Source organism: Schistocerca nitens, chromosome 7 (genome assembly GCF_023898315.1).
Source record: "Schistocerca nitens isolate TAMUIC-IGC-003100 chromosome 7, iqSchNite1.1, whole genome shotgun sequence".
In the NCBI taxonomy this organism is placed as follows: domain Eukaryota; kingdom Metazoa; phylum Arthropoda; class Insecta; order Orthoptera; family Acrididae; genus Schistocerca; species Schistocerca nitens.
The window spans coordinates 278,368,989-278,396,518 of record NC_064620.1 but is presented as its reverse complement, the minus strand read 5'-3'; the positions used below and the strand labels follow the sequence as shown (position 1 = coordinate 278,396,518).

Here is a 27,530-nt window from a genome sequence, read left to right as displayed (position 1 = left end):
TTTTTGGTTTTGGAAAGCCTTTCCCGACCCATTGTGAAAATTTCACCTCGGTCTCAACATCATAACCGTAGACCTACTTCTCATTATCAGTTATGACTCTCTTAAGCAACATCTCATTCTCATTTGCGTGATCCAAAAGTTGTTCACAGATTGTGAGGTGAAGCTCTTTCTGGTCATGACTCATGAGCCATGGGACGAACTTGGCAGCAACATTATGTGTCCCAAGATCCTGTGCCAGGATTTAATGACATGATCCAACCAAAATGTTACATTTTTCTGCAATTTCTCTGGCAGTCAGCTTTTGATTGGTATGTACAATTTCATTGAGATTCCTGACATGAGCATCATCAGTAGACATCAGAGGGCATCCTGAATGAGGGTCATCTTTAACATTCATCCAGCCATTTTTAAACTGCATGAACCTTTTCTAACACTGAGTAGCTTAAGCACTCATTGCTGTAGGCTTCCTGTATCATTTGGTGTGTCTGTGTAAGGGTTTTCTTGAGTTTCACATAAAATTTAATGGAGGCATGTTGCTCCTCTAACTCTGCCATCTCGAAATTCGCAAACTGTGCAACAAAACAGTCTGCTCAGTACAGCAGTAACAATAACTAACAGACATACACAATGAAGCTTCTGGCAGTTACACATTAAACACAAGGCTTGTACAGGGATGCCAACTGCATTTCCCCTAATACACCGTGTGTCCAAAATTATGAATGTTCCGGAATTTTTCAAACAGAACTTGCACTTTTACTAGAAACAGAACAAGAGCTTGGAAGCTAGCACGTATAGTGTGGATAGAGTCCACTGCCGGTGAGTGGGTTGCCCTTCCCTTCTACATTTACATCGATTAGGGTTGCCAGATTTCAGTGATTTATCAGCACTGTCATTTATTAAATAATTTTATTTACTGCACATTTTCTTCATAATACACTTAACACAATGAAAAGGACTACTTTTCAGTTGAGCGTGCAAATCTGAACATCTTTTCACCAGACAATTCTGTCTTATAAAAATCACTGTAACTTTCGCCATAATTGAAATAAGTGTAAAGTTCATTTTTTATTAGATCAACTGAACATCTGTTTCACTCATCCCTCCATTGAATGTTAATAATAGAGAAAACTCTCTTCGTGAATGCATTTGAAGTAAATATACTCAAAACAAATGTAACGAAAACTAAAACACTGCACAGGTTTGATGCGCCAATCATTTTTATAATGTAGACCCATCTCTTCTGTGGTATTGTCATAGCAGCTAACTTTGCTTTCAAATCCTCATTCCCTTCCCTCCAAAACAAATCAGAAACCATAGCGAGCCCTGAACATACATTATCTACACAAAGGAAATCAACAATACAAAGTAATATGGCTAATTTCAAAATATTTTGGAACTGAGTTTTTTTTTCATATGATATGCAATCCATTAAGGACAAAACATTTCTCTCATCAAAATCAAACCATTTATTTAAATATTTCAGACAAACCTCATATGTGTGTGTGTGTGTGTGTGTGTGTGTGTGTGTGTATGTGTGTGTGTGTGCTGTAAAAACAAAGATGATGTGACTTACCGAACGAAAGCGCTGGCAGGTTGATAGACACACAAACAAACACAAACATACACACAAAATTCTAGCTTTCACAACAAACGGTTGCTTCATCAGCAAAGAGGGAAGGAGAGGGAAAGACCAAAGGAAGTGGGTTTTAAGGGAGAGGGTAAGGAGTCATTCCAATCCCGGGAGCGGAAAGACTTACCTTAGGGGGAAAAAAGGACGGGTATACACTCGCGCACACACACACACATCCATCCACATAAATACAGACACAAGCAGATAAACAAAGATGATGTGACTTACCAAACGAAAGCGCTGGCACGTCGATAGACACACGAACAAACACAAACATACACACAAATTTCAAGCTTTCGCAACAAACTGTTGCCTCATCAGGAAAGAGGGAAGGATTAAATATGTCTGCTTGTGTCTGTATATGTGTGGATGGATATGTGTGTGTGTGCGAATGTATACCTGTCCTTTTTTCCCCCTAAGGTAAGTCTTTCCGCTCCCGGGATTGGAATGACTCCTTACCCTCTCCCTTAAAACCCACATTCTTTCCCTCTCCTTCCCTCTTTCCTGATGAGGCAACAGTTTGTTGTGAAAGCTTGAATTTTGTGTGTGTGTTTGTGTTTGTTTGTGTGTCTATCGACCTGCCAGCGCTTTCGTTCGGTAAGTCACATCATCTTATATATATAAACAAAGATGATGTCGAGGCGGAAGTACAGAGGCAAAGATCTTGTTGAAAGACAGGTGAGGTATGAGCGGCGGCAACTTGAAATTAGCGGAGATTGAGGCCTGGCGGATAACGAGAGGAGAGGATATACTGAAGGGCAAGTTCCCATCTCCGGAGTTCTGACAGGTTGGTGTTAGTGGGAAGTATCCAGATAACCCGGACGGTGTAACACAGTGCCAAGATGTGCTGGCCGTGCACCAAGGCATGTTTAGCCACAGGGTGATCCTCATTACCAACAAACACTGTCTGCCTGTGTCCATTCATGCGAATGGACAGTTTGTTGCTGGTCATTCCCACATAGAAAGCTTCACAGTGTAGGCAGGTGAGTTGGTAAATCACGTGGGTGCTATCACACGTGGCTCTGCCTTTGATCGTGTACACCTTCTGGGTTACAGTACTGGAGTAGGTGGTGGTGTGAGGCTGCATGGGACAGGTTTTACACCAGGGGTGGTTGCAAGGGTAGGAGCCAGAGGGTAGGGAAGGTGGTTTGGGGATTTCATAGGGATGAACTAACAGGTTACGAAGGTTAGGTGGACAGCAGAAAGACACTCTTGGTGGAGTGGGGAGGATTTCATGAAGGATGGATCTCATTTCAGGGCACGATTTGAGGAAGTCGTATCCCTGCTGGAGAGCCACATTCAGAGTCTGATCCAGTCCCGGAAAGTATCCTGTCACAAGTGGGGCACTTTTGTGGTTCTTCTGTGGGAGGTTCTGGGTTTTAGGGGATGAGGAAGTGGCTCTGGTTATTTGCTTCTGTACCAGGTCGGGAGGGTAGTTGCGGGATGCGAAAGCTGTTTTCGGGTTGTTGGTGTAATGGTTCAGGGATTCCGGACTGGAGCAGATTCATTTGCCATGAAGACCTAGGCTGTAGGGAAGGGACCATTTGATGTGGAATGGGTGGCAGCTGTCATAATGGGGGTACTGTTGCTTGTTGGTCGGTATGATGTGGATGGACGTGTGAATCTGGCCATTGGACAAATGGAGGTCAACATCAAGGAAAGTGGCATGGGATTTGGAGTAGGACCAGGTGAATCTGATGGAACCAAAGGAGTTGAGGTTGGAGAGGAAATTCTGGAGTTCTTCTTCACTGTGAGTCCAGATCATGAAGATGTCATCAATAAATCTGTACCAAACTTTGAGGTGGTTGGCCTGGGTAACCAAGAAGGCTTCCTCTAAGTGACCCATAAATAGGTTGGCGTACAAGGGGGCATCCTGGTACCCAAGGCTGTTCCCTTTAATTGTTGGTATGTCTGGCCTTCGAAAGTGAAGAAGTTGTGAGTCAGGATGAAGCTGGCCAAGGTAATGAGGAAAGAGGTTTTAGTTAGGGTGACAGGTGATCGGCGTGACAGGAAGTGCTCCATCGCAGCGAGGCCCTGGACGTGCGGAATATTTGTGTACAAGGAAGTGGCATCAATGATTACAAGGATGGTTTCCAGGGGTAACAGATTGAGCAAGGATTCCAGGCGTTTGAGAAAGTGGTTGGTGTCTTTGATGAAGGATGGGAGACTGCATGTAATGGGTTGAAGGTGTTGATCTACGTAGGCAGAGATACGTTCTGTGGGGGCTTGGTAACCAGCTACAACGGGGCGGCCGGGATGATTGGGTTTGTGAATTTTAGGAAGTAGGTAGAAGGTAGGGGTGCGGGGTGTCGGTGGGGTCAGGAGGTTGATGGAGTCAGGGGAAAGGTTTTGTAAGGGGCCTAAGGTTCTGAGGATTCCTTGAAGCTCTGCCTGGACATCAGGAATGGGATTACCTTGGCAAACTTTGTATGTAGTGTTGTCTGAAAGCTGACGCAGTCGCTCAGCCACATACTCCTGACGATCAAGTACCACAGTCGTGGAACTCTTGTCCGCCGGAAGAATGACGAATGATCGGTCAGCCTTCAGATCATGGATAGCCTGGGCTTCAGCTGTGGTGCTGTTAGGAGTGGGATTAAGGTTTTTCAAGAAGGATTGAGAGGCAAGGCTGGAAGTGAGAAATTCCTGGAAGGTTTGGAGAGGATGATTTTGAGGAAGAGGAGGTGGGTCCCGCTGTGATGGAGAATGGAACTGTTCCAGGCAGGATTCAATTTGGATAGTGTCTTGGGGAGTTGGATCATTAGGAGTAGGATTAGGATTATTTTTCTTCCTGGAAAGGTGACATTTTCAGCAGAGAGTACGAGTGTAGGACAGTAAATCTCTGACGAGGGCTGTTTGTTTGAATCTGGGAGTAGGGCTGAAGGTGAGGCCTTTGGATAGGACAGAGGTTTTGGATTGGGAGAGAGGTTTGGAGGAAAGGTTAACTACTGAATTGGGGTGTTGTGGATCCAGATTGTGTTGATTAGAATTTTGAGGTTTTGGGGGGAGTGGAGCTGGAAGTGGGAGATTGAGTAGATGGGAGAGACTGGGTCTGTGTGCAATGAGAGGAGGTTGAGGTTTGCTGGAAAGGTTGTTTAGGGTGAGTGAGTTGCCTTTCCGGAGGTGGGAAACCAGGAGATTGGATAGTTTTTTGAGGTGGAGGGTGGCATGCTGTTCTGATTTGCGGTTGGCCTGTAGGAGGATGCTCTGAACAGCCGCTGTGGATGTGGGAGAGGAGAGATTGAGGACTTTTATTAAGGATAGGAGTTGTCGGGTGTGTTTGTTGGCTGAGTTGATGTGTAGGTGAAGGATTAGGTGGGTGAGGGCAATGGATTGTTCAGTTTGGAGCTGGTATAGGGACTGATGGAAAGAAGGGTTGCAGCCAGAGATGGGAACTTTAAGTGTGAGGCCTTTGGGGGTAATGCCAAATGTCAGACAAACCTGAAAAAATAAAAAATGGGAGCTTAATCTGGTTAGGGCAAAGGCATGTTTGCAGAGGGAATGTAAATAAAACTTAATGGGGTCGTTGTGGGGGTGTTTTGAGGGTGACATGGTATTAGAAGGTGGAAAGTGTAACGTGAGGCTGAAATGAAAATGAAAATAAAAATATATGGGGAGAGATAAGGTGAACTAGAAAAAGCCACTGGAGATCTGGTGTGAAAATAGGCGAAAAAAAGTTGGTTAAAGCTGAGCTTTGTTGATCCTGTGGTGAACTTGGGTTGGTAGACAACGATGTGTGTAAAGGTTAGGTGGTTGTGTTGCCACCGAAACACGTTAAAGGGTGGAGAAATTCGGGAAAATTTCGAGAAAACTACGTGTAAATGTATTAAAAGGAGTGGTGTTGTGGTGGCAGATTATGAAAAAGGGGCTAACAATTGTCTTCCTGTGGGAAGCGGCTAAAAATGATCAGTGATGTGGGAAAAATGGAAATGGAAATAAAGCAAAAGTTATTAGAACTAGCCGAAATGGTTGTTTAATAGGTGAAAGGAACTGCTTGTGAACTAGAAACGGTGGATTTTATAGCAGCGGTAGTGTTGAAAGCGGAAAAAAAATATTTTTTTCTGGTTATGGTTTGGAAGTGGGTTACGTATTATTGAGTATATATAGGCGGGATAAAATTGTATAGTAGATTACGGTAAAAAGGAGAAGGTGAGTACAAAGTGAAACTACTGGCAAAAACAGAAAGAGAAAATAAGACGTCACAAAAGATTTTGAAATGCAACAGTGACAATAACAAACGTAATTGTTGGGTTCAAATTAATGATATGAATATAATAGACGGAAACATTCCATGTGGGAAAAATATATCTAAAAAACAAATATGATGTGACTTACCAAACGAAAGTGCTGGCAGGTCGATAGACACATAAACACAAACATACACACAAAATTCAAGCTTTCGCAACCAACGGTTGCTACATCAGGAAAGAGGGAAGGTGAGGGAAAGACGAAAGGATGTGGGTTTTAAGGGAGAGGGTAAGGAGTCATTCCAATCCCAGGAGCGGAAAGACTTACCTTAGGGGGAAAAAAGGACAGGTATACACTCGCACACACACACATATCCATCTGCACATACACAGACACAAGCAGATGTTTGTAAAGGCAAAGAGTTTGGACAGAGATGTCAGTCGAGGCAGAAGTACAGAGGCAAAGATGTTGTTGAAAGACAGGTGAGACTGTGAAGCTTTCTATGTGGGAATGACCAGCAACAAACTGCCCATTCGCATGAGTGGACACAGGCAGACAGTGTTTGTTGGTAAAGAGCATCACCCTGTGGCTAAACACGCCTTGGTGCACGGCCAGCACATCTTGGCACAGTGTTACACTGTCCGGGTTATCTGGATACTTCCCACTAACACCAACCTGTCAGAACTCCGGAGATGGGAACTTGCCCTTCAGTATATCCTCTCCTCTCGTTATCCGCCAGGCCTCAACCTCCGCTAATTTCAAGTAGCCGCCGCTCATACCTCACTGCAACTGTTGTGCGTGTAACCAAAAAACAGTTCATTTAGCCTGTGTTCTAACTCCATTTTTATTTTCTCTATCACACAGTATACTTCACAAATTGTCAGTTAATTTTTTTGTAAGGTGAGTACACCCTTCGCAAAAATGTCAGTTAAATGCAAGGAAAATTGTAGATATAATTCCACTAAAATAAATTGTTTTCCTGAACCAGACACACCTATCAAGTTGTTTTTAATGAAGCTGGGGCAATCATCTATACTAGAAAAATGTGATATAATTGCAGGAAGATTTTTCAGCAATATGTCTATGGCAGGCTTTAGGCTTAACCACCTTGTAGGTATGTGTCTCAACAAAGCATTGCATTCTATATCACAAATTGAAAGAAATCTTTCAACTGAGATACTCGTTTAGGTCAATTTGAGAAACAGTTGAAAGTCTTAATTACTAATATTTCAATATCTATTGATGTACCAGATTACAGCAAATATGGACTATAGGGGTACAGCAGTTTCGTTTTAATATACCACGATTTTCCTTTTTCAAGTGAACATAAACAGAGTTTTTCTTCCCATAGTTTGCATTTGAATTGTCTGCAGTGAATCTTGGAACCTTGGACAAATTCAACTTGTTTTTGAATCCTTTTCAAGATCTGCTCAGACATTTCAGATGCAGATTCACCCATAGTCCTCATAGAAATCTAGAATTCCATGGGACATGCTTGCATGCACATCCAAGTACCTTACACAAATAGTATAACACTTTTGATTACCTTTGTTGGAAGCAGCAAACCCCACATCAAAAAATTTGTTATCATTCAACTTCTGAGTTAAATTATTGATGCTATTTGGTCCCAAAACACTAGTAATTAATGCCACACATTTTGTTTTACCACGCGTGATTTTATTTGCAATTGTTGAACCTGGGAATAACTGAGAAGATATTTTTACATTGCAGACAGAGCTGACATAGCTAAGATGATGTTCAACTGTATGAAATTCCAATTTAAGTTTAGATGCTGTTATCTGAAAATGAAGAAAGAAGGACTTATAATAGTGTATTTTTATAATTACCTAAACAGGTCTATTATTACCTTGAAAATTAGAAATGTTGACATTAGCATGCACCTACTACATACCTTGTCTTCTTCAACACAGTCCACATTATAAAGACTTTTCATCAGTGTGGTTTGTACTGACGTTAAGTGTCTGTGTTTGTGGTTGACACTGCTAAAAGGGTGCCTAACATCGGTTACATCACTGTGTGAAATCATAAATCCCTCTCCAGCTTTTCCAACATACAGTCTTGTATTTCGGCGTGCGTTGGTTTGAATATCTAATTTTTTTTCGTGGGGTTTTTCACAGTCCCATCCATTTTGAACACACTATTTCCACAAAGAAATAAGTTCTAAAATGTAAAATATACAATGGCTTGCGATAAAGTGTTGAACCTGTTACCGAAATGAACAAAACAACTTACCTTGTTGTATGGAGTGGAAGTACAGCTTGTTCAAAAAAAGAAGAAAAATTCTGAGGTGGTACAATGTTGGGAGAACAAGCCGCACTTCCATCATGCAGTGCTAGCACTACACTTGCACTTACAGGCTGGTATCAATTTATGCCCAAGGAAAGCTCCCTTTTTCCACAAACAAATAAGTTCTAAAATGAAAATGTATGACGGCTTGTGATAAAGTGTTGAACCTGTTCCCAAAATGAAAGAAACAATGTGCCTTGTTGCATGGAGTGGAAGGACAGCTTGTTCACAAAAAGAAAAAAGATTCTGAGGAGGTACAGTGTTGGGAGAACAAAATGCACTGACATCACATAGTGCTAGTACTACACTTGCACGTACATACCACTATCAATGTATGCCCAAGGAAGACTCCCATGGAATTGATAGTTTCATGTTGAATGATGATGCCGTTTTGCTCCTAATTCTGTATCATGTTGTTGTTGTTGTTGTGGTCTTCAGTCCTGAGACTGGTTTGATGCAGCTCTCCATGCTACTCTATCCGGTGCAAGCTTCTTCATCTCCCAGTACCTACTGCAACCTACATCCCTCTGAATCTGCTTAGTGTATTCATCTCTTGGTCTCCCCCTACGATTTTTACCCTCCACGATGCCCTCCAATACTAAATTGGTGATCCCTTGATGCCTCAGAACATGTCCTACCAACCGATCCCTTCTTCTGGTCAAGTTGTGCCACAAACTTCTCTTCTCCCCAATCCTATTCAATACTTCCTCATTAGTTATGTGATCTACCCATCTAATCTTCAGCATTCTTCTGTAGCACCACATTTCGAAAGCTTCTATTCTCTTCTTGTCCAAACTATTTATCGTCCATGTTTCACTTCCATACATGGCTACACTCCATACAAATACTTTCAGAAATGACTTCCTGACACTTAAATCTATACTCGATATTAACAAATTTCTCTTCTTCAGAAATGCTTTCCTTGCCATTGCCAGTCTACATTTTATATCCTCTCTACTTCTACCATCATCAGTTATTTTGCTCCCCAAATAGCAAAACTCCTTTACTACTTTAAGCTTCTCATTTCCTAATCTAATTTCCTCAGCATCACCAGACTTAATTCGACTACATTCCATTATCCATGTTTTGCTTTTGTTGATGTTCATCTTATATCCTCCTTTCAAGACACTATCCATTCGGTTCAACTGCTCTTCCAAGTCCTTTGCTGTCTCTGACAGAATTACAATGTCATCGGCAAACCTCAAAGTTTTCATTTCTTCTCCATTGATTTTAATACCTACTCCGAATTTTTCTTTTGTTTCCTTTACTGCTTGCTCAATATACAGATTGAATAACATCGGGGAGAGACTACAACCCTGTCTTACTCCCTTCCCAACCGCTGCTTCCCTCTCATGTCCCTCGACTCTTATAACTGCCACCTGGTTTCTGTACAAATTGTAAATAGCCTGTCGCTCCCTGTATTTTACCCCTGTCAGCTTTAGAATTTGAAAGAGAGTATTCCAGTCAACATTGTCAAAAGCCTTCTCTAAGTCTACAAATGCTAGAAATGTAGGTTTGCCTTTCCTTAATCTTTCTTCTAAGGTAAGTCGTAAGGTCAGTATTGCCTCACGTGTTCCAGTATTTCTACGGAATCCAAACTGATCTTTCCCGAGGCCGGCTTCTACTAGTTTTTCCATTCGTCTGTAAAGAATTCGTGTTAGTATTTTGCAGCTGTGACTTATTAAACTGATTGTCCGGTAATTTTCACATCTGTCAACACCTGCTTTCTTTGGGATTGGAATTATTATATTCTTCTTTAAGTCTGAGGGTATTTCACCTGTCTCATACATCTTGCTCACCAGATGGTAGAGTTTTGTCAGGACTGGCTCTCCCAAGGCCGTCAGCAGTTCCAATGGAATGTTGTTTACTCCGGGGGCCTTGTTTCGACTCAGGTCTTTCAGTGCTCTGTCAAACTCTTCACGCAGTATCGTATCTCCCATTTTATCTTCATCTACATCCTCTTCCATTTCCATAATATTGTCCTCAAGTACATCGCCCTTGTATAGACCCTCTATATACTCCTCCCACCTTTCTGCTTTCCCTTCTTTGCTTAGAACTGGGTTTCCATCTGAGCTCTTGATGTTCATACAAGTGGTTCTCTTATCTCCAAAGGCCTCTTTAATTTTCCTGTAGGCAGTATCTATCTTACCCCTAGTGAGAAAAGCCTCTACATCCTTATATTTGTCCTCTAGCCATCCCTGCTTAGCCATTTTGCACTTCCTATCGATCTCATTTTTGAGACGTTTGTATTCCTTTTTGCCTGCTTCATTTACTGCATTTTTATATTTTCTCCTTTCATCAATTAAATTCAATATTTCTTCTGTTACCCAAGGATTTCTACTAGCCCTCATCTTTTTACCTATTTGATCCTCTGCCGCCTTCACTACTTCATCCCTCAAAGCTACCCATTCCTCTTCTACTGTATTTCTTTCCCCCATTCCTGTCAATTGTTCCCTTATGCTCTCCCTGAAACTCTGTACAACCTCTGGTTCTTTCAGTTTATCCAGGTCCCATCTCCTTAAATTCCCACCTTTTTGCAGTTTCTTCAGTTTTAATCTACAGGTCATAACCAATAGATTGTGGTCAGAGTCCACATCTGCCCCTGGAAATGTCTTACAATTTAAAACCTGGTTCCTAAATCTCTGTCTTACCATTATATAATCTATCTGATACCTTCTAGTATCTCCAGGGTTCTTCCATGTATACAATCTTCTATCATGATTCTTAAACCAAGTGTTAGCTATGATTAAGTTGTGCTCTGTGCAAAATTCTACCAGGCGGCTTCCTCTTTCATTTCTTAGCCCCAATCCATATTCACCTACTATGTTTCCTTCTCTCCCTTTTCCTACACTCGAATTCCAGTCACCCATGACTATTAAATTTTCGTCTCCCTTCACTATCTGAATAATTTCTTTTATTTCATCATACATTTCTGTATCATAGACAATTTGAAATTGATTACATTTTGGCAATAAAAAGAACACACTACAATAGTCACTTCAATGACGGCTACAATGCAAGATTCTATGTTGGATCGCTGAGGTCGGCAGCAACCAACACAAAACATGAGCAGGCCGAAGTGACCAACTTCTGCTGAGCCAGAACTAGGCAGGCTTCGTTGTTCTCTGTGTTAATAGATTGCACACAATGCAGTTCTGCTTCTGACTTCACATCGATTCCACTCTGTCTCATCTGCCATCTCATACATGCCCTAGCATGAAAAACGTTATCTGCACTGTAAAATTTGGTACTGGAAGATTAAAAAATATAAGTCATTATGCCTCATGTTCAAAACTGGAACATTTGATGTATGGTTAAATAATTGCATCATACCCGGAACAAAACACAAAAATTCTGTATTTTTCACGCTAAAACCATACGTCTGCCAACCCTAACATACTTCACAAACCACCGTACGGTGTGTACTGGAGAGTACTTCTACTAGTCACTTCCTTTCCTGTCCCACTCACAAGTAGAGTGAGGGAAAAATGATTTTCTGTATCCTTCCGCATGAGAGCTAATTTCTCGTATCTTATCCTTGTAGCCCTTATGCACAGTGTATGTTGGCACCAGTAGAATAGTGTGAAGTGAGCTTCAAATGACGGTTCTCTAAATTTTCACAATAGTGTTTCTCAAAAAGAATGTTGCCTTCCCCTTCCATCCAGGAATTCCCATTTGAGTTCCTGAAGCATCTCCGTAACACTTATGTGTTGTTCAAACTTACAAGTAACAAAGCTAGCAGCCTGCCTCTGAATTGCTCCAGTGTCTTCCTTAAGACCTGGTACGTATCCCAAATGCTCGAGCAGTACTCAAGAGTAGGTCACACCAGTGTCCTATATGCTGTCTCCTTAACAGGTGAACCAGTCTTTCATAAAATTCTCCCAATAAACCGAAGTCAACCATTTGCCTTTCCTACGACAATTCTCACATGATCATTCCATTTCGTTTTGCTTTGCAGCATTACTTCCAGATATTTAAATGACTGGACTGTGTCAAGCAGGACACTAATAATACTGTAGCCAAACATTACATGTTTGTTCTTCCTTTTCATCAACATTAACGTACATTTTTCCACACTTAAGAGCTAGCTGCTATTCATCACACCAAATAGATATTTTGTCTAAGTCGTCTTGTATCTTCCTACTGTCAGTCACCTTCGCTGCCTTACCGTACACCACAGAATCATCAGCAAACACCCGAAGATTGCTGCACACACTGTCTGCCGTATCATTTATGTATATAGAGAACAACAGCAGTCTTATCACACTTCCCTGGGGCACTCCTGATGATACGCTTATCTCTGATGAACACTTGCCATCGACGACAACATACTGGGTTCTAATACTTACGAAGCCTTCAAGCCACTCACATACCTGTGAACTTATCCTATATGCTCATACATTTGTTAACAGCCTGCAATGGGGCACCATATCAAATGTTTTCTGGAAATCTAGAAATATGGAATTTGCCTGTTGCCCTATATACATAGTTTGCAGTATATCATGTGAGAAAAGGGCAACCTGAGTTTTGCGTGAGTGTTGCTTTCTAAAACCATGCTGACTTGTGGACATAACCTTCTTATTCTCAAGAAATTGATATATTTGAACTGAGAATATGTTCAAGGTTTCTGCAGCAAATCAAAGTTTGGGACACTGGCCTGTAGTTTTGTGGGTCCATTCTTTTACCCTTCTTATATATTGGAGTCACCTGCACATTTTTCCAATCACGTGGAACTTTGTGCTGGGTGAGAGATTCACGATAAATGCAGAGTACTCGTTGTAAAACAGAATTGGGATTCCATCTGGACCTGGAGATTTATTTGCTTTCAAATCTTCCAGTTGTTTCTCTATGGTTGGTTGGTTGGTTTGTGGGATTGAAGGGACCAGATGTTTCTCTATGCAAGGGATGCTTATTACTGTGTCGTCCACATGGGAGTCTGTCCAATGGTCAAATGGTGGTATCCCTGATGGTCAGATGACAGTATGTCTGATGGTCAAATGATGGTATGTTTGCGTTATTCTCCCATGTGAATGTTGCTTGAAAGTAAAAATTTAAAAGTTTTACTATCTTCAACTGCCACACCAGACTGGTCAACAACAGACTGAATGGAAGCCTTAGACACGCTTAGTGATTTTACATAGGACCAGAATTTTCTCGAGTTCTCTGCCAGATCTGCATAGATCTTTCACAGAGACCCGAATTTCTACTTGCCATCATTTGTGTGTTCTCTTTTGAACTGAGATTGCAACAGCCTCTGCTTCCTCAGCATCTTCCGAACTTCATTATTAAACCATCGTGTATCTTTTCCATCCTTTATCCACTTACTAGGCACATAACTCTCTCTGATTAAACTTTTTAAACTTTGCCCATAATTCCTCTGCATCCATCTTACTGGAACTAAGTGACTGGCTAAGTGAGATGCTAACAACTGCATATCTGGTCTGTCTGGCAGAAGCACTCTCCTAGCCTTCTTGACTGATGTATTAACTTTCATAATCATAGTTGCTGTAGTGACATCTTGATCACTAATTCCTGTTTCTATGCTGACCTTGTCAATAAGATCTGGCCTATTTGTAGCTACAAGGTCTAAGGTATTTCCATTGCATGTGGCTGCTGAGCTAGCTGCTGAAGACTGTTTTCAGAATATTTGTTCGAAAGTATTTCGGTTGACCATCTGTCTGTAACCCCCGTAGTGAATCCATATACATTCCAGTCTATACTCAGCAGGTTAAAGTTGCCCCCCCCCCCCCCCCCCCCCAACTAGTATTGCATCAGCTGGGTATTTACGCACTATTGGCCATAGACTTACTTTGAATGACTCTAGAACTGTCACAGCAGAATCGGGTGGCCGGTAAAAACATCCAACAATTAATTTGGTTTCACTTACACCTGTTATACATGACCAGATAACTTGTCACACTCATCTTAGACCTCAATATTTTTGTCAACTCCAATGAACAGTCATCCTTCTATGGTCTCTGATTTGTTTTTCTGATATTCATTCCATGACTCGCTAAGTATCTCAGAGCTTTCCACATTGGGTTTCAGTCAGCTCTTAGTCCCAAGGATAATTTGAGTGTGAGAACTTTCCTAGAGGGCAGTAAATTTGGGAACTTTATTACGAATACATGGACAGTTTACTGATAAAAGTATCAACTGGCGAGTGTTGATCAAAGCACTTCAAACTACCGTCTAGCCAAAAAACCATCATGCACACTCCACAAGTACTCTGCTACTCGAGTAGCTGTTTCCTTTGTGTTGTGCACCCCTGAGGTATCCCCGCACGATTATGCAAATCCAGAAATCTGCAGCCAAGACTATCACAGAGTTGATGAAGCCTTTGGTTGAGACCCTCCACTCAGCTCCAAACCAGACGACCTAGATTGACTCTGGGAACAATGCTGCAAATTGCGAGCTCTGCTTGCACCCCACACACAAGGCTAGCAGTCTTCATCACCTCCACCAGCTGCCCTTGTGGACAGAAGGTGGCTTTATCCTATGTGCCTCATTTTCTGATTGGTATATCGTTGTTCATCATCATCAGTTTTCTGCTATAATAGCAAGCCTTTGCGTCTCCATTTCCTGCGATCCATTGGTTCCTTCTTGGTGTTGCTGTATGTGCTGCCATCCATTCCATCATCCAGGATTTGAAATCTCTTTCTCCCTCACCGCCTATTTCCTTCCACATACCCTTCTAAGACTGTTTTTACGCGCCACTCCTTCATTCTTAATATAGTTGCCTTCTTTTTACTACACCAAGTAATTGTTTTTACTATTCCACTTTTCTCAGTCTTCATTTTTCACTTTATCCATCCAACTTATTCCTTTTATCCTTCGTCATGTCCACCTTACAAAAGCCTCCAGCCTTGTTGTCTCTTTCTTCCTCAGTGTCCATGTTTTAGCACTGTACAGAAGAACACTCCATATAAAACATTTTACTAGCCTTTTCCTCAATTCTTTGTCCATATTGCTGCAGAAAATTCTCCTTTCTTGTAAAATGCCTCTTTTGTCATGTTTCCCAGTACCCCTGAGAAGGAGATAAACAGTGAAATTGTCAGTAATGATTATTATCTGTCATACCACATTTTCTTGTAAAAGCTTCTGTGTGACAATTTGCCTGTGATAGTGACATATGGAACATGTCACTGAATGTATTGCATGTGTCTGAAGATGAGAATTTTAGTAATTTACTTGATATTTATCAAGTTTTTGCTTTTGAGGCTGTTAACTAGATTTTCATTTTTTTTTTTTTTTTTTTTTTTTTTTTTTTTTTTTTTTTTTCTCCAGAGAATGACATCATTGCGACTTGTCTGTATATATGTGACACTGGAATTACTTATTCCTTGATCCCTGAACTGTCTCTGCCAACATTCTTCAGCTACTTCCGGGAAGTGAATATTAAATATTATTCGGTTGTTACATTTAATAATGAGGTCCTCCCATTCCTTGACTGATTTCCCTGTTTGTGTTTCAACTGTTGGGCACATAGATATAAGTTTATTATCTGAATTAATGTCAGATATTATACAGAGCTTATTTTAATTTTTTAATCATGTTGTCTCAAGGCAGTACAGTATTTTTTGCAATATGAAAACAGTCTTTTCCAAATCATTTCATATGCTTTCCATCTTATTGCTTGCTAGATTTGTGATTCCTTTTATAATCCTAACCTGTTTTGGATGTATTGTTAGTGCAATACATAATTGTTTTTTTTATTAATTTAGAATTGACATTTATCATTACACATCCAGCCTATCATCTTCCTGTAAGACTGTGTTGAAACTTTCTGTTGTCTGTTCATTGTTCACTAGGTGTTTTCCTTGATACCACTTCACTGTTAAAAGTGTGGATAGTTGTGCACAGTGAACAGAAGGGACATTCACTACTGGATAAATATTTACATAATTGGTTAAGTGTTCACTTACAAAAGTGTTGTCATACATTGGTCAGCTCATCAGAACTGTGGACGACCGGTGTATAGAGCATGACCATTGCATATGCTACAGCAACTAAACCGATCTGCTGTTGCAGAATATTGCATTGGTGCCAATCATTCTGTTTAATATAAAAAGAGAGAGATTCTGATATGCACTTCCAGCTGTTGCGATAGTGTTATTAAGGAAGCAATTGAGGTTAAATTAGCAAGTGGCCTTATAAATAGGGATGGAAGTTTTTACTTAAATTCTGCATGGAATCCTGCTCTCTCCTGGTCAAACAATAGAGGAACAGAGATAACTTCTGACAGTAGTCATATCTGGTTTTGTGGCACCGCTTTTTGTTCACAGTGTAATGCCTTAAGAATGACAGATGTTTACCTGTTGAAAATTGGTGGCTGTCGAAGTTCTCACTAACGCGTGTTCCCGTAACTTGATTTGAATATTTTATATGCCATGAGAAACTCAAGTAATACACCTTTCAGAAAGCTCCATAACAACTTCTGCCATTATCAAATGCACCAACACCAACAGTACCATAAGTTTGACAGCCGACACTTATAACCATAGCAAAGTGATCCTGTGCCCCTGGTAGAATTTCCAGAGCTACCCCCCCCCCCCCCCCCCTCCCCTGCCAAACCCCAAACCCTGGTCACTGCCCCATCACATAAACACCATATTTCTGCGAGTTTTTCCTTGTAAACTTTGCGAATTTTTATAATCTAGTAAGTAGGTTTAGTAGAAATGAAGCATTATTATTGAAAAATTTTGCTTCATTGAACTATAACGATGAAAAATATTGTACACATAAATCCAGCACAGGATTGTTCCTGAGAGACCAAAGTACGCTATTGTCAAATCTCTCTTTAAAAAAGGTGATAAATCTGACATTAATTATCAGCCTATCTTCCTTTTAACAACCTTATCTAAAATTCTTGAAAAATTGGTTCACAAAAGTCTTATTGACCACCTCATTCATTACACGGTATTAAACAGTAGCCAGTTTGGATTTCAACAGGTTGAATCAACAGTGCAAGCTATTTTCTTCTTCACTCATCAAATCTTAGAATCTTTTAATAATAAATTATCTCTTGTTGGTATTTTTTGTGACCTTTCTAAGGCCTTCAATAGTGTTAACCATGAAATCCTTGTAGCAAAGGCTGAACATTATGGTATAAGTGGATCAGCTGGCTCATGGATAAATCCTGCCTAAGTAGCAAAAAGCAGATCATCATGTTGCAAAACTCTGAGGGGCACTCTGTGTCATCTAGCTGGGGCTGTATTGGCTGTGGTGTTCCTCAGGGCTCTATACTTAGCTCCCTTCTCTTCCTCTTCTTCATTAATAGTCTTCGTTGTGTACTAGCATTAAAGCTCATTTTATTCTTTTTGCTGATGACACCTCCATCCTCATCAACAAAACACCCAACCACAATCTTGAGGATTCGCCCAATATCGTCTTTAATGAAGTACTTAATTGGTTTGAAAATAATGTGCTATCACTAAATGTTAATAAGACCCAGTTTGTTCATTTCCAAGTAAGTAAAAAATTGGAGGACCAATTAAGTAATAAATGTAATGGTAGTGAGTTACTACAAGTTGAGTCATCCAAGTTCCTGGGTGTATGTACTGGCAGCAATCTAAAATTCTTTATTGTTTCCACTGTCTGTGACCGAGACACCTCAAAAAATGTTTATTTTAGTTACTTCCATGCACTATTGTTGTATGATGTAATTTCCTGGGGTGATCAGCCACTTTCCAGACAAATATTCATTGCCCAAAAGAGAGTTATTAGCAGTGAGCGGACCAGCCTAGACATTCTTGTAGAAACATTTTTAGAAAATTAGTGATACTGACAACTGCGTGTCAATATATATATTCCCTGTTATGTTTCATTGGTAAAAATGAGCAACTATACAAAACCAATGACTTATACCATACCCACAACACCAGGAGGAAGATGGGACCTCCATTATGGTGTAAAAAAACCTTAGTGTTGTACAAAATGCAATCCACTACATGACCTGCAATGTGTTCAGTGCTCTCCCACCATCACTGAAATCACTTGTCCATGAGCTTCCCAGATTTAAGCAACAGCTCAAACACTATCTAATAGATAATTCCTTTTATTCAGTTGAAGAATATTTCAATTGTGTTAACTGTAATTGATTTTCTTTTAATTAAATCTGATGTACTCTTACGCATTACGATAGTTGGAATCATTGTTAACATTACTATGTCTTTTGTGTAGCTATTAAGATCTACCCTTATTTTAATTTTTGTAATTGCAATTTTGTCTATGTCTATTAATGTGTATTTTGTCTTACACCTATATCTCCTCTTGCGAGATGATTTCTTATGTGTTCCTTTTGTATAATTTGTAATAATCTGACACATCCATGCGAATATCCCACTTATTGGGTGTATGGGATCTAAATAAATAAATAAAATAAATGTATGGTTGTGATTAATAAATTGCCAGTTATGTAAAATTTCTTATAAAATTGGAAATAAAAGTTATGTCTTATGTTTACGGCAGCTAGCTTACTTTTATTTCATTATGATGTATAACAAAGAACATATTTTATTTACTCACCATGAATTATTAATAGTCCTTACCCAGTAGAATTGCTTTAAATTGGAAGCCTCTGGTTAAATAGTGTATTAGCTTCAACATGTGCTTGATGACCTTCAGATTTTACAATACCGTAGTGAAGAAGCAGCAAGAACTGTGTTTTTGAATATGTTCTGACTGCATGCCTGACAAGAGGATAATGATTGAGCAGTATAGGTGGCAGATGTGTGAAACTAGCCCACTACTACCCCACAGCTGGTGATAGTGATATATGTGTATTTAGTTGTAGTTGTTTTTTTTTTTTGTGATGATATTTGAGAGAAATGACACATCTGGTGTTTACAGTTGTGGGCCCAGGAAAAGATTTCTTCTCATAAGATCATGAGGGGTAGGAGAATTCATGATCAGTTTTGTGCCTCTTCTGTGCTTGCACCTTTGACAGAGACCTATCTGGCTACTCTCTCTGTACAGCCTCACTGTTAACCATTTCATATGAAAAAGTTCTTCTCTTAGAATCACGGAACCTATGGGTATTATATTTGAGGTGGGTAGTCGAAGAGCCTTTATAGATAAACAATATTGTACCTAGTAGCTAGTCCAGAAACAGATTTCCTGCTCTTTCTCTGTCTCTGGAACATCAAACCTATAGCCACTGTGGAACAGTCACTGATCATCATTCCTCAGTACAACAAAGAACTTGAAATTTCAACATTATTCATCTCCACAATATTGACTATCTTTTGTCATGTCCTTAATATCTTAGTCACCCACACACTCTTTGCTATATTTCTGTACATTCTTATGTTAATCCAACTTGCAATCTTGTGCCACAAAGGTCATTCCCTTATGGATGGCTAGGTACAAGAGCTGTCTTATACATTCATCAGCATCTTTTACCTCAGTCAAAATCAAACAATGAAAAATCCAACATGGGATAATGACAGACTAATGTCTATTTCTAATGAAGACCTGTTTGGCTGGAAGGTTTGTTTGACAGTATTTTTGTTGTGCCTATCTGTGACGCAGCATCTCCACTATATGGTGTTTACCTCAGTCAGGTCATAAACTATGAGAGATAGATCCACATGTGAAAGCAGTCACACTATATAAGGGCAGTGCTGCAGTTATTGTCTAGTGCTGTATGTGAATGACAACTAATCAGTTGTCTCCCCACATAAATAGAACTTCATTTTTCCTCTTCAGTAAATTTTCCAACTTCTCCTCCTCTGTTCAAACCTATTATTTATATACCCACCCTCTCCTTCACTGTTTCTGAATGTTACTTGCCCCCTCTCTAAAAATCATACACCCGATTATCTATTCATCTGCCCTTGCACTGTACATCTTAACCAAATCCCAGTTGCCACACACGCCTTTCCTGCCACCCCCCCCCCCCCCTCTACTCCTGTCAGTCAGAGCAGATACTTACAAACAAATTAGTGTTGCCACAGCTGTGGTTGTTTTGTTTGTGTGTGGGAGAGTGTGTGCTTAAAGTAAAAGATAGTGGTCACTTCTAACATAGTGTACTGTTTTGTACACTCCTGGAAATGGAAAAAAGAACACATTGACACCGGTGTGTCAGACCCACCATACTTGCTCCGGACACTGCGAGAGGGCTGTACAAGCAATGATCACACGCACGGCACAGCGGACACACCAGGAACCGCGGTGTTGGCCGTCGAATGGCGCTAGCTGCGCAGCATTTGTGCACCGCCGCCGTCAGTGTCAGCCAGTTTGCCGTGGCATACGGAGCTCCATCGCAGTCTTTAACACTGGTAGCATGCCGCGACAGCATGGACGTGAACCGTATGTGCAGTTGACGGACTTTGAGCGAGGGCGTATAGTGGGCATGCGGAAGGCCAGGTGGACGTACCGCGGAATTGCTCAACACGTGGGGCGTGAGGTCTCCACAGTACATCGATGTTGTCGCCAGTGGTCGGCGGAAGGTGCACGTGCCCGTCGACCTGGGACCGGACCGCAGCGACGCACGGATGCACGCCAAGACCGTAGGATCCTACGCAGTGCCGTAGGGGACCGCACCGCCACTTCCCAGCAAATTAGGGACACTGTTGCTCCTGGGGTATCGGCGAGGACCATTCGCAACCGTCTCCATGAAGCTGGGCTACGGTCCCGCACACCGTTAGGCCGTCTTCCGCTCACGCCCCAACATCGTGCAGCCCGCCTCCAGTGGTGTCGCGACAGGCGTGAATGGAGGGACGAATGGAGACGTGTCGTCTTCAGTGATGAGAGTTGCTTCTGCCTTGGTGCCAATGATGGTCGTATGCGTGTTTGGCGCCGTGCAGGTGAGCGCCACAATCAGGACTGCATACAACCGAGGCACACAGGGCCAACACCCGGCATCATGGTGTGGGGAGCGATCTCCTACACTGGCCGTATACCACTGGTGATCGTCGAGGGGACACTGAATAGTGCACGGTACATCCAAACCGTCATCGAACCCATCGTTCTACCATTCCTAGACTGGCAAGGGAACTTGCTGTTCCAACAGGACAATGCACGTCCGCATGTATCCCGTGCCACCCAACGTGCTCTAGAAGGTGTAAGTCAACTACCCTGGCCAGCAAGATCTCCGGATCTGTCCCCCATTGAGCATGTTTGGGACTGGATGAAGCGTCGTCTCACGCGGTCTGCACGTCCAGCACGAACGCTGGTCCAACTGAGGCGCCAGGTGGAAATGGCATGGCAAGCCGTTCCACAGGACTACATCCAGCATCTCTACGATCGTCTCCATGGGAGAATAGCAGCCTGCATTGCTGCGAAAGGTGGATATACACTGTACTAGTGCCGACATTGTGCATGCTCTGTTGCCTGTGTCTATGTGCCTGTGGTTCTGTCAGTGTGATCATGTGATGTATCTGACCCCAGGAATGTGTCAATAAAGTTTCCCCTTCCTGGGACAATGAATTCACGGTGTTCTTATTTCAATTTCCAGGAGTGTATGTTCAGGAAACTAGATAAAAAAGCAGTAGCATAGTATCTCAATTAGGAAATTGAAACTTATAAGACAGGACAGGAGCATGTAGAGGAGCCATGGCTCAAGTGTAAAAGGATTATTGACTGTGCACTGGATAGATGTGTATCCAGTAGAACAGTTCATAATGGGAGGGACCCTCCAGGGTATACACTCATTGTGAAGCAACTTCTAAAGAGAAAGAGACAGTTGCATAATAGTTGCAAAATAAAGCATAGGGCTATAGATAGAGAGATGCCGAATGAAACACATTTTGGCTGTAAAGAGAGCAATGTGTGAAGCCTTCAGTGACTAACGTAACAGAATTTTATCTAATGATCTGTCACAAAATAAAAAGAAATTTTGTTCATATGTAAAGGTTGCTAAAGGCTATTAGTGACACCAAAGTTAGTGTCTAATCACTTGTGATGGGGCAGGAAGTGACATTGAGGGTAGCAAGTCAAAAGCAGAAATGCTTAACTACATTTTCAAATGTTCCTTTACAAAGGAAAATTAAAGAACACTGTCCCAATCTCTGAACGGATGAGGGAAATAGATGTTAGTGTCAATGATGTTGAGAAATAGCTGAAATTGTTAAAATTTAACAAAAATCCAGTACCCAATGGGATCCCTAATAGATTCTATACTGAATCTGTGGCTGAATTAGTCTTTTTAACTATAGTTTATCGTAGATCCCTCAAACAAAAAGTCATGCCCAGTAGTTGGAAAAAAGCACAGATCACACCCATTTAGAAGATTGGTAGTAGAAGTGATCCACAAAACTGTCATTCAATGTCCTTGACATCAATTTGTTGTAGATTCTTGAAACTTCTTCTGAAAACTCAAACATAATCAGATATCTTGAACAGAATAACCACCAACTAGCATGGATTCCGAAAGCATCAGTCATGTGAAACCTTCCAAAAAGTGTTTAACTCACTATCATATCTATCTATGTATGTATGCATCTATGTATTGTATGGGACATCAGGCTAAATTTGTGACTGGATTGAGAATTTCTTGGTAGGGAGAATGCACCATGTTACCTTGGATAGAGAATCATCAACAGATGTTGAAGTAACTTTAGGAGTGCTCCGGGGAAGTGTTTTAGACACTTGCTGTTCATTTTGTATATATCTGACCGTGCACGTGATATTAATAGTAATACCAGGCTTTTAGCAGATGATGAAGTTATCTATAATGAAGTACTGTCTGAAACAACGTGCACAAATATTGTCAGATCTTGATTAGATTTCAAAGCAGTGCAAAGATTGGCAACTTGCTTTAAATGTTCAGAAATGTAAAATGGTGCACTTCACAAAATGAAAAACATAGTATCCTCTGACTATAGTATCAGTTAGACGTGGTTGGAGTCTGTCGACTCATAGAAATACCTGGGTGTAACACTCTTTAGTGATGTGAAATGGAAAGATCATGTAAGTTCGTTTGTGGGTAAAGTAGATGGTAGCCTTCGCTTTGTTAGTAGAACTAGCCTTTTCCCCATAGTTTCACCCGTGTACGCGTTTGACACATATATTGAACACATGTCCTCCTCCCCCTCTCTGTGTCTACCTCTTCCTGCCTGTGTCTGTTCACCTCATCCTTCCTTCCACCCCTCTCTGTCTCCTCCTCTCCACTCTCCTTCTTTGTTTACCTCCTCCTCGTACTATCTTTGTCCATTTCCTCTACCCGCTTTCTGTGACTATTATCTTTCTCCTCCTCCATCTAGCCATTTCCTTCTGTCCTCATACCCTTATAGATTTCCATCTCCAACTCCCCCTCTGCCTTTTCCACCTGCTCACTATCTGTCTGCATCTTCCACCTGCCTCATGCACTTCCCTCTCCTCCCCTCCCTCTGTCCATTTCCTCTTCCTCCTCACTCTGTCCATAACCTCCTCTCTCCATCTCAACCTCTCCCCACCCATGTTCATCAGTACATGTAACCCCTGCAATAAAGTTCATAAAGCAGGTTGATACTACTCCCATGTCATGCCAGTCACACAGGATAGGCTACGCATCAGGGGCTTGAAATCATTTATTTGCCCAAGAAATATAGGCTGCCATGCAAAGCAGGTCGATAAATCAAACTGATACTACTACAACATTACCCACTTGTCGTGCAGGGCAGCATACATGTCAGGGCCCAGAAAACCTTTTTCTACCCCTGACATGTTGGCTGTCCTGCAAAACACATTTATACTATTACCGCACAAAATTCCTGTCATGCAGGGCAGTCTGCATGCCACGGGCGGCAGCAAACCCATTTTGGCCCTTATCTCTTCTCCTATTGGAGGTAGGAGGCTGTAAACCCCTCAGTGCTGATATCCATGAGGCCTACTATTTCTGTGTCAAATTTGGTTGAAATTGATACAGGTGTTTGGGAGAATATCTGTAACACACACACTCTGATTGATAAGATAACAAATACTGGGAAAATACAATCAGTCTACAAAGAAGATTGTTTACAAATCATTCATGCAACCTGTCCCAGCATATTGCTCATCTGTGTGGGACCCATACCAAATAGGTCTAACAAGGGATGTTGAACATATACAGAGAAAGGCAGCATGAGTGGTCACAGATTTGTTTGACCCATGGAAGAGTTTCACAGAGATAGTGAAGAAACTGAACTGGCAGACTCTTGAAGATAATGTCAACAATCCCAAGAAAGCCTACTTATAGTTTCAAGAACTGCCTTTAAATGATGACTCTAGGGAAATACTACAACTCCCTACATATTGCTCCCATAGGGATCATGAGGACAACATTAGATTAATTACAGCACACATGGGGCATTTTGACAATCATTCTTCCCATACTCCATACGTGAGTAGAAAGGGACAAAGACTGTAATAACTCGTACCATGGGACATACCCTCTGTCGTGCATTTCACAGTGGTTTGCTGAGTATAGATGTACATGTAAACTGCATCATTCATCAATCTGCCACAATTAAGTGATTGTCTTTCATCATTTTTGTTAATTGTGCTTGTTTTGGTGTTTCTTGTAATGTTTCTATCATCTACGTGCAAAACAGGACTAGTATCTGCTAATATTACTAATCAAAGGTCATTAATATACTGAAGAAAAGACAAGGGCTCTTAAGGTGGACTCTTGAAGGGCACTATGTGTAACTAGGTCCAGACAGTTGAAGAGTTATAGTTTAATATAAATCTCTTTCCTATTGTGAGATCCTTTGTTTAATGTTAGAGAGGTATTACTTTAACCATCTGTGCAAGTACCTACAACAGAACATAAAATTTACCAGTAGTCTGTACTTTGTTTTTTGTTGAATTAAGTACATAACGTCAGTAAACTTCACAGTGTTCTTAAGAGTAAAAATGTAAATGTAGATATATATTATAACCCATATTTGTAGTTATGTCATCATTTATTCTGGTTAACTTTTCTTTCCTGTATATCAACTAATTTAGTTTTACATAAATTAGATTGTTTGTTTAACTGATCACAGCTTATCATGTTAGGATCTTCTTGCTCACAGTAATAACAGAATACCATTTTGCTTAACGGTTTTTACTCCCAATATTAACGTTATGCACAACAAAAAGTTATAGGCTTTAATGAAAAATTTTAAGTCATTTACTATTCATTATTTTTTTATTTAGTTTTTATTGCTCTCTGATACTATTGTGCTTGTCAAAAATGTTTTGTGTATCTGAGTTTCACCCATAATGATTTTTAATGCTTCATATGACATGCACTGTGAGAGTGTGCCAGTTAAAAATTGAGGATGGTACTATTAATGTTTAGTGTTGTATGCAACTGGTAATACAGCCCAGCTGTGTTTTCCATCAAAGTCCATAGACTATGCTCTGTAGCTCTTGATTTTGCAGTGAGCAGTGATAAAGACAGTTAAGAATATCTTGGAGTTTTATGATGAATAACAACTTCATTTTCACAGTTAACCTTGCAATTTAATCAAAAAAATTGTATCTGTTCTTTTTACAGTCATACATTGTGTTACAGAAAAAGTTTTGCTTGATTCTTATGTTAATTGTTTATTGTCTGTATTTGTATTGTTTTTGTAAAATGGATCTTTATTTTTATTATTATTGTAAAATTGATCATTAAGTCTTTCCTATATCTTTGAAGGGGGAAGATTACAGGTCTGTGCCGTGCTCTGAGCAATCAGATAATTATTAAATGCCAGCGTTCAGTAAACCTGGATGAAATATTCTCAGGATATACTAGAAAAGGAATTAAAACGTTAGAGGCCTGCATCTCATGCTGTGTAAAGTACAGATTTATTTACGAAAAAGTAAGTTGCATTCTAATTTTTTCAGTTTCTAGTATTACTGATTCTCCTTTCAAGTTTTTCTAGAATGTTCCACTTCTGGGTTTAGATTGCTGAGGCCCACACGGAATATTCTAAATGCCAGTGGGATTTAGATAAAGCATCAATATTCAATCATGTTGATTCATTCACCCAAAGATGCCGAGACATGGTGGAAGTATGTGAAGCCATGCGAGTCTTTGCGAGGTATGGTAGTTTTGCACATAAAGTCATTTGATATTTTGTGTGGAGAAGTTCCTTGCTGACTTTTTGACTCTATTCAGGATGGATGAGACAGAAGTAATACCAAGACCTATGTTTGGAGGGACAGAAGGTCCTGAGTTTGAAGCCACATGTGATAAAGTTGAGAGCACTTTCCGCTGTAGTCTCCAGGCAATACAGGATGTAAAACATACAATATTGGAAGTGCAGGCAACATCATGGTACAGTGATATTATCAGGTAAAAACCAATGGAGTTATATGTTTTTAGTTTCTATTTTAACTAGTTTTAGGTTTTGGTTTCTAATGTCAACAGATGTGGTTCATTCAAAGTGCTTATGAAACTACAGATGCTTTTTACTTAAGTTCTTCTGGTACTACAGTTGTTTTATGTTCGAAAGATTCTTGGAGAAAGATTTGACCAATTGTCTGTGGTTTACACATTTGCCAAACAGTATCAGCAATTTAGGTTTGAGTATATTCATGATTTTTTCTGATTATTTTTTTTATGTAACCCCTTGTCTCTTGAGTGATTATGAAAAATCACATTAAGTTAGCTCATTTTTTTTAAAATCTAGTGGCATTTGAGACTTAACATTTCATATGGTTTATTGATGGGGTCATACGCCATCAATTATACATCAGTTGAGGGTAAGGTATTGGAACAATACTGTGTTTCCACCAAATTCTTTTTCTATTCACAATAACAGTATGAGAATAGTAGCAGTGCAACAAATAAAACAGAATTCTTGCAGTTTTAATTCTACTGTTTTCTCGTTGTCAGCTGTGGAGCTGCCAAGGGCCACCTGCAGCTTCTTTGATGGCCAGATGTGTTTTGGACTGAAATTACCAAGACATAACTTTCAATGCTCAGCTACATCTCCTACTAAATGACTTCTTACAAATTGTGTCCTACTGTCTCTTGCAAAATTGTTAGAAAAATTAACAGAATGTGCATCACCTACGAGGGGCGTTTGGAAAGTCCGTGAAAAAATAAAAACTACTTACGTGTTTGGGTTAAACAGTTTTTATTTTTCAACATAGTCTCCTTTTAGACTTTATACACTTTGTTCAATGCTGTTCTAATTTGTTGATACCTTCTGAATAATAGGAATTGTCCAAGTCTGCAAAATAGCTATTAGTTGCTGCAATCACCTCCTCGTTTGAATAAAATCTTTGTCCCACCAGCCATTTCTTCAAACTGGGGAACAAATAGTAGTCCAAGGGGGCCAAGTCTGGACGATAGGGGGGATGTGAAATGAGTTGGAATCCTATTCACATTTATTTTGCGACCACAACTGCTGAGGTGTGTCCTGGTGCATTGTCGTGTTGCAAAAGGACTTTTTTGTGGTCCAGTTGCTGGTATTTTTCTTGCAGCTCGGTTTTTTTCTTGCAGCTCGGTTTTCAAACGTCCAAT

At 40.5% G+C, this 27,530-nt stretch overlaps 1 protein-coding gene across 1 annotated transcript in view; it reads left to right on the top strand.

Moving 5' to 3' along the window:
• The window catches only part of LOC126195572 (dynein axonemal heavy chain 2), a 957,657-nt gene that overhangs the window by 32,726 nt on the left and 897,401 nt on the right, over positions 1–27,530 (top strand). Inside the window, 3 exon segments of the mRNA XM_049934198.1 lie at positions 25,713–25,878; positions 25,964–26,100; positions 26,178–26,354. Coding sequence (XP_049790155.1) covers positions 25,713–25,878; positions 25,964–26,100; positions 26,178–26,354 — 480 coding nt within the window.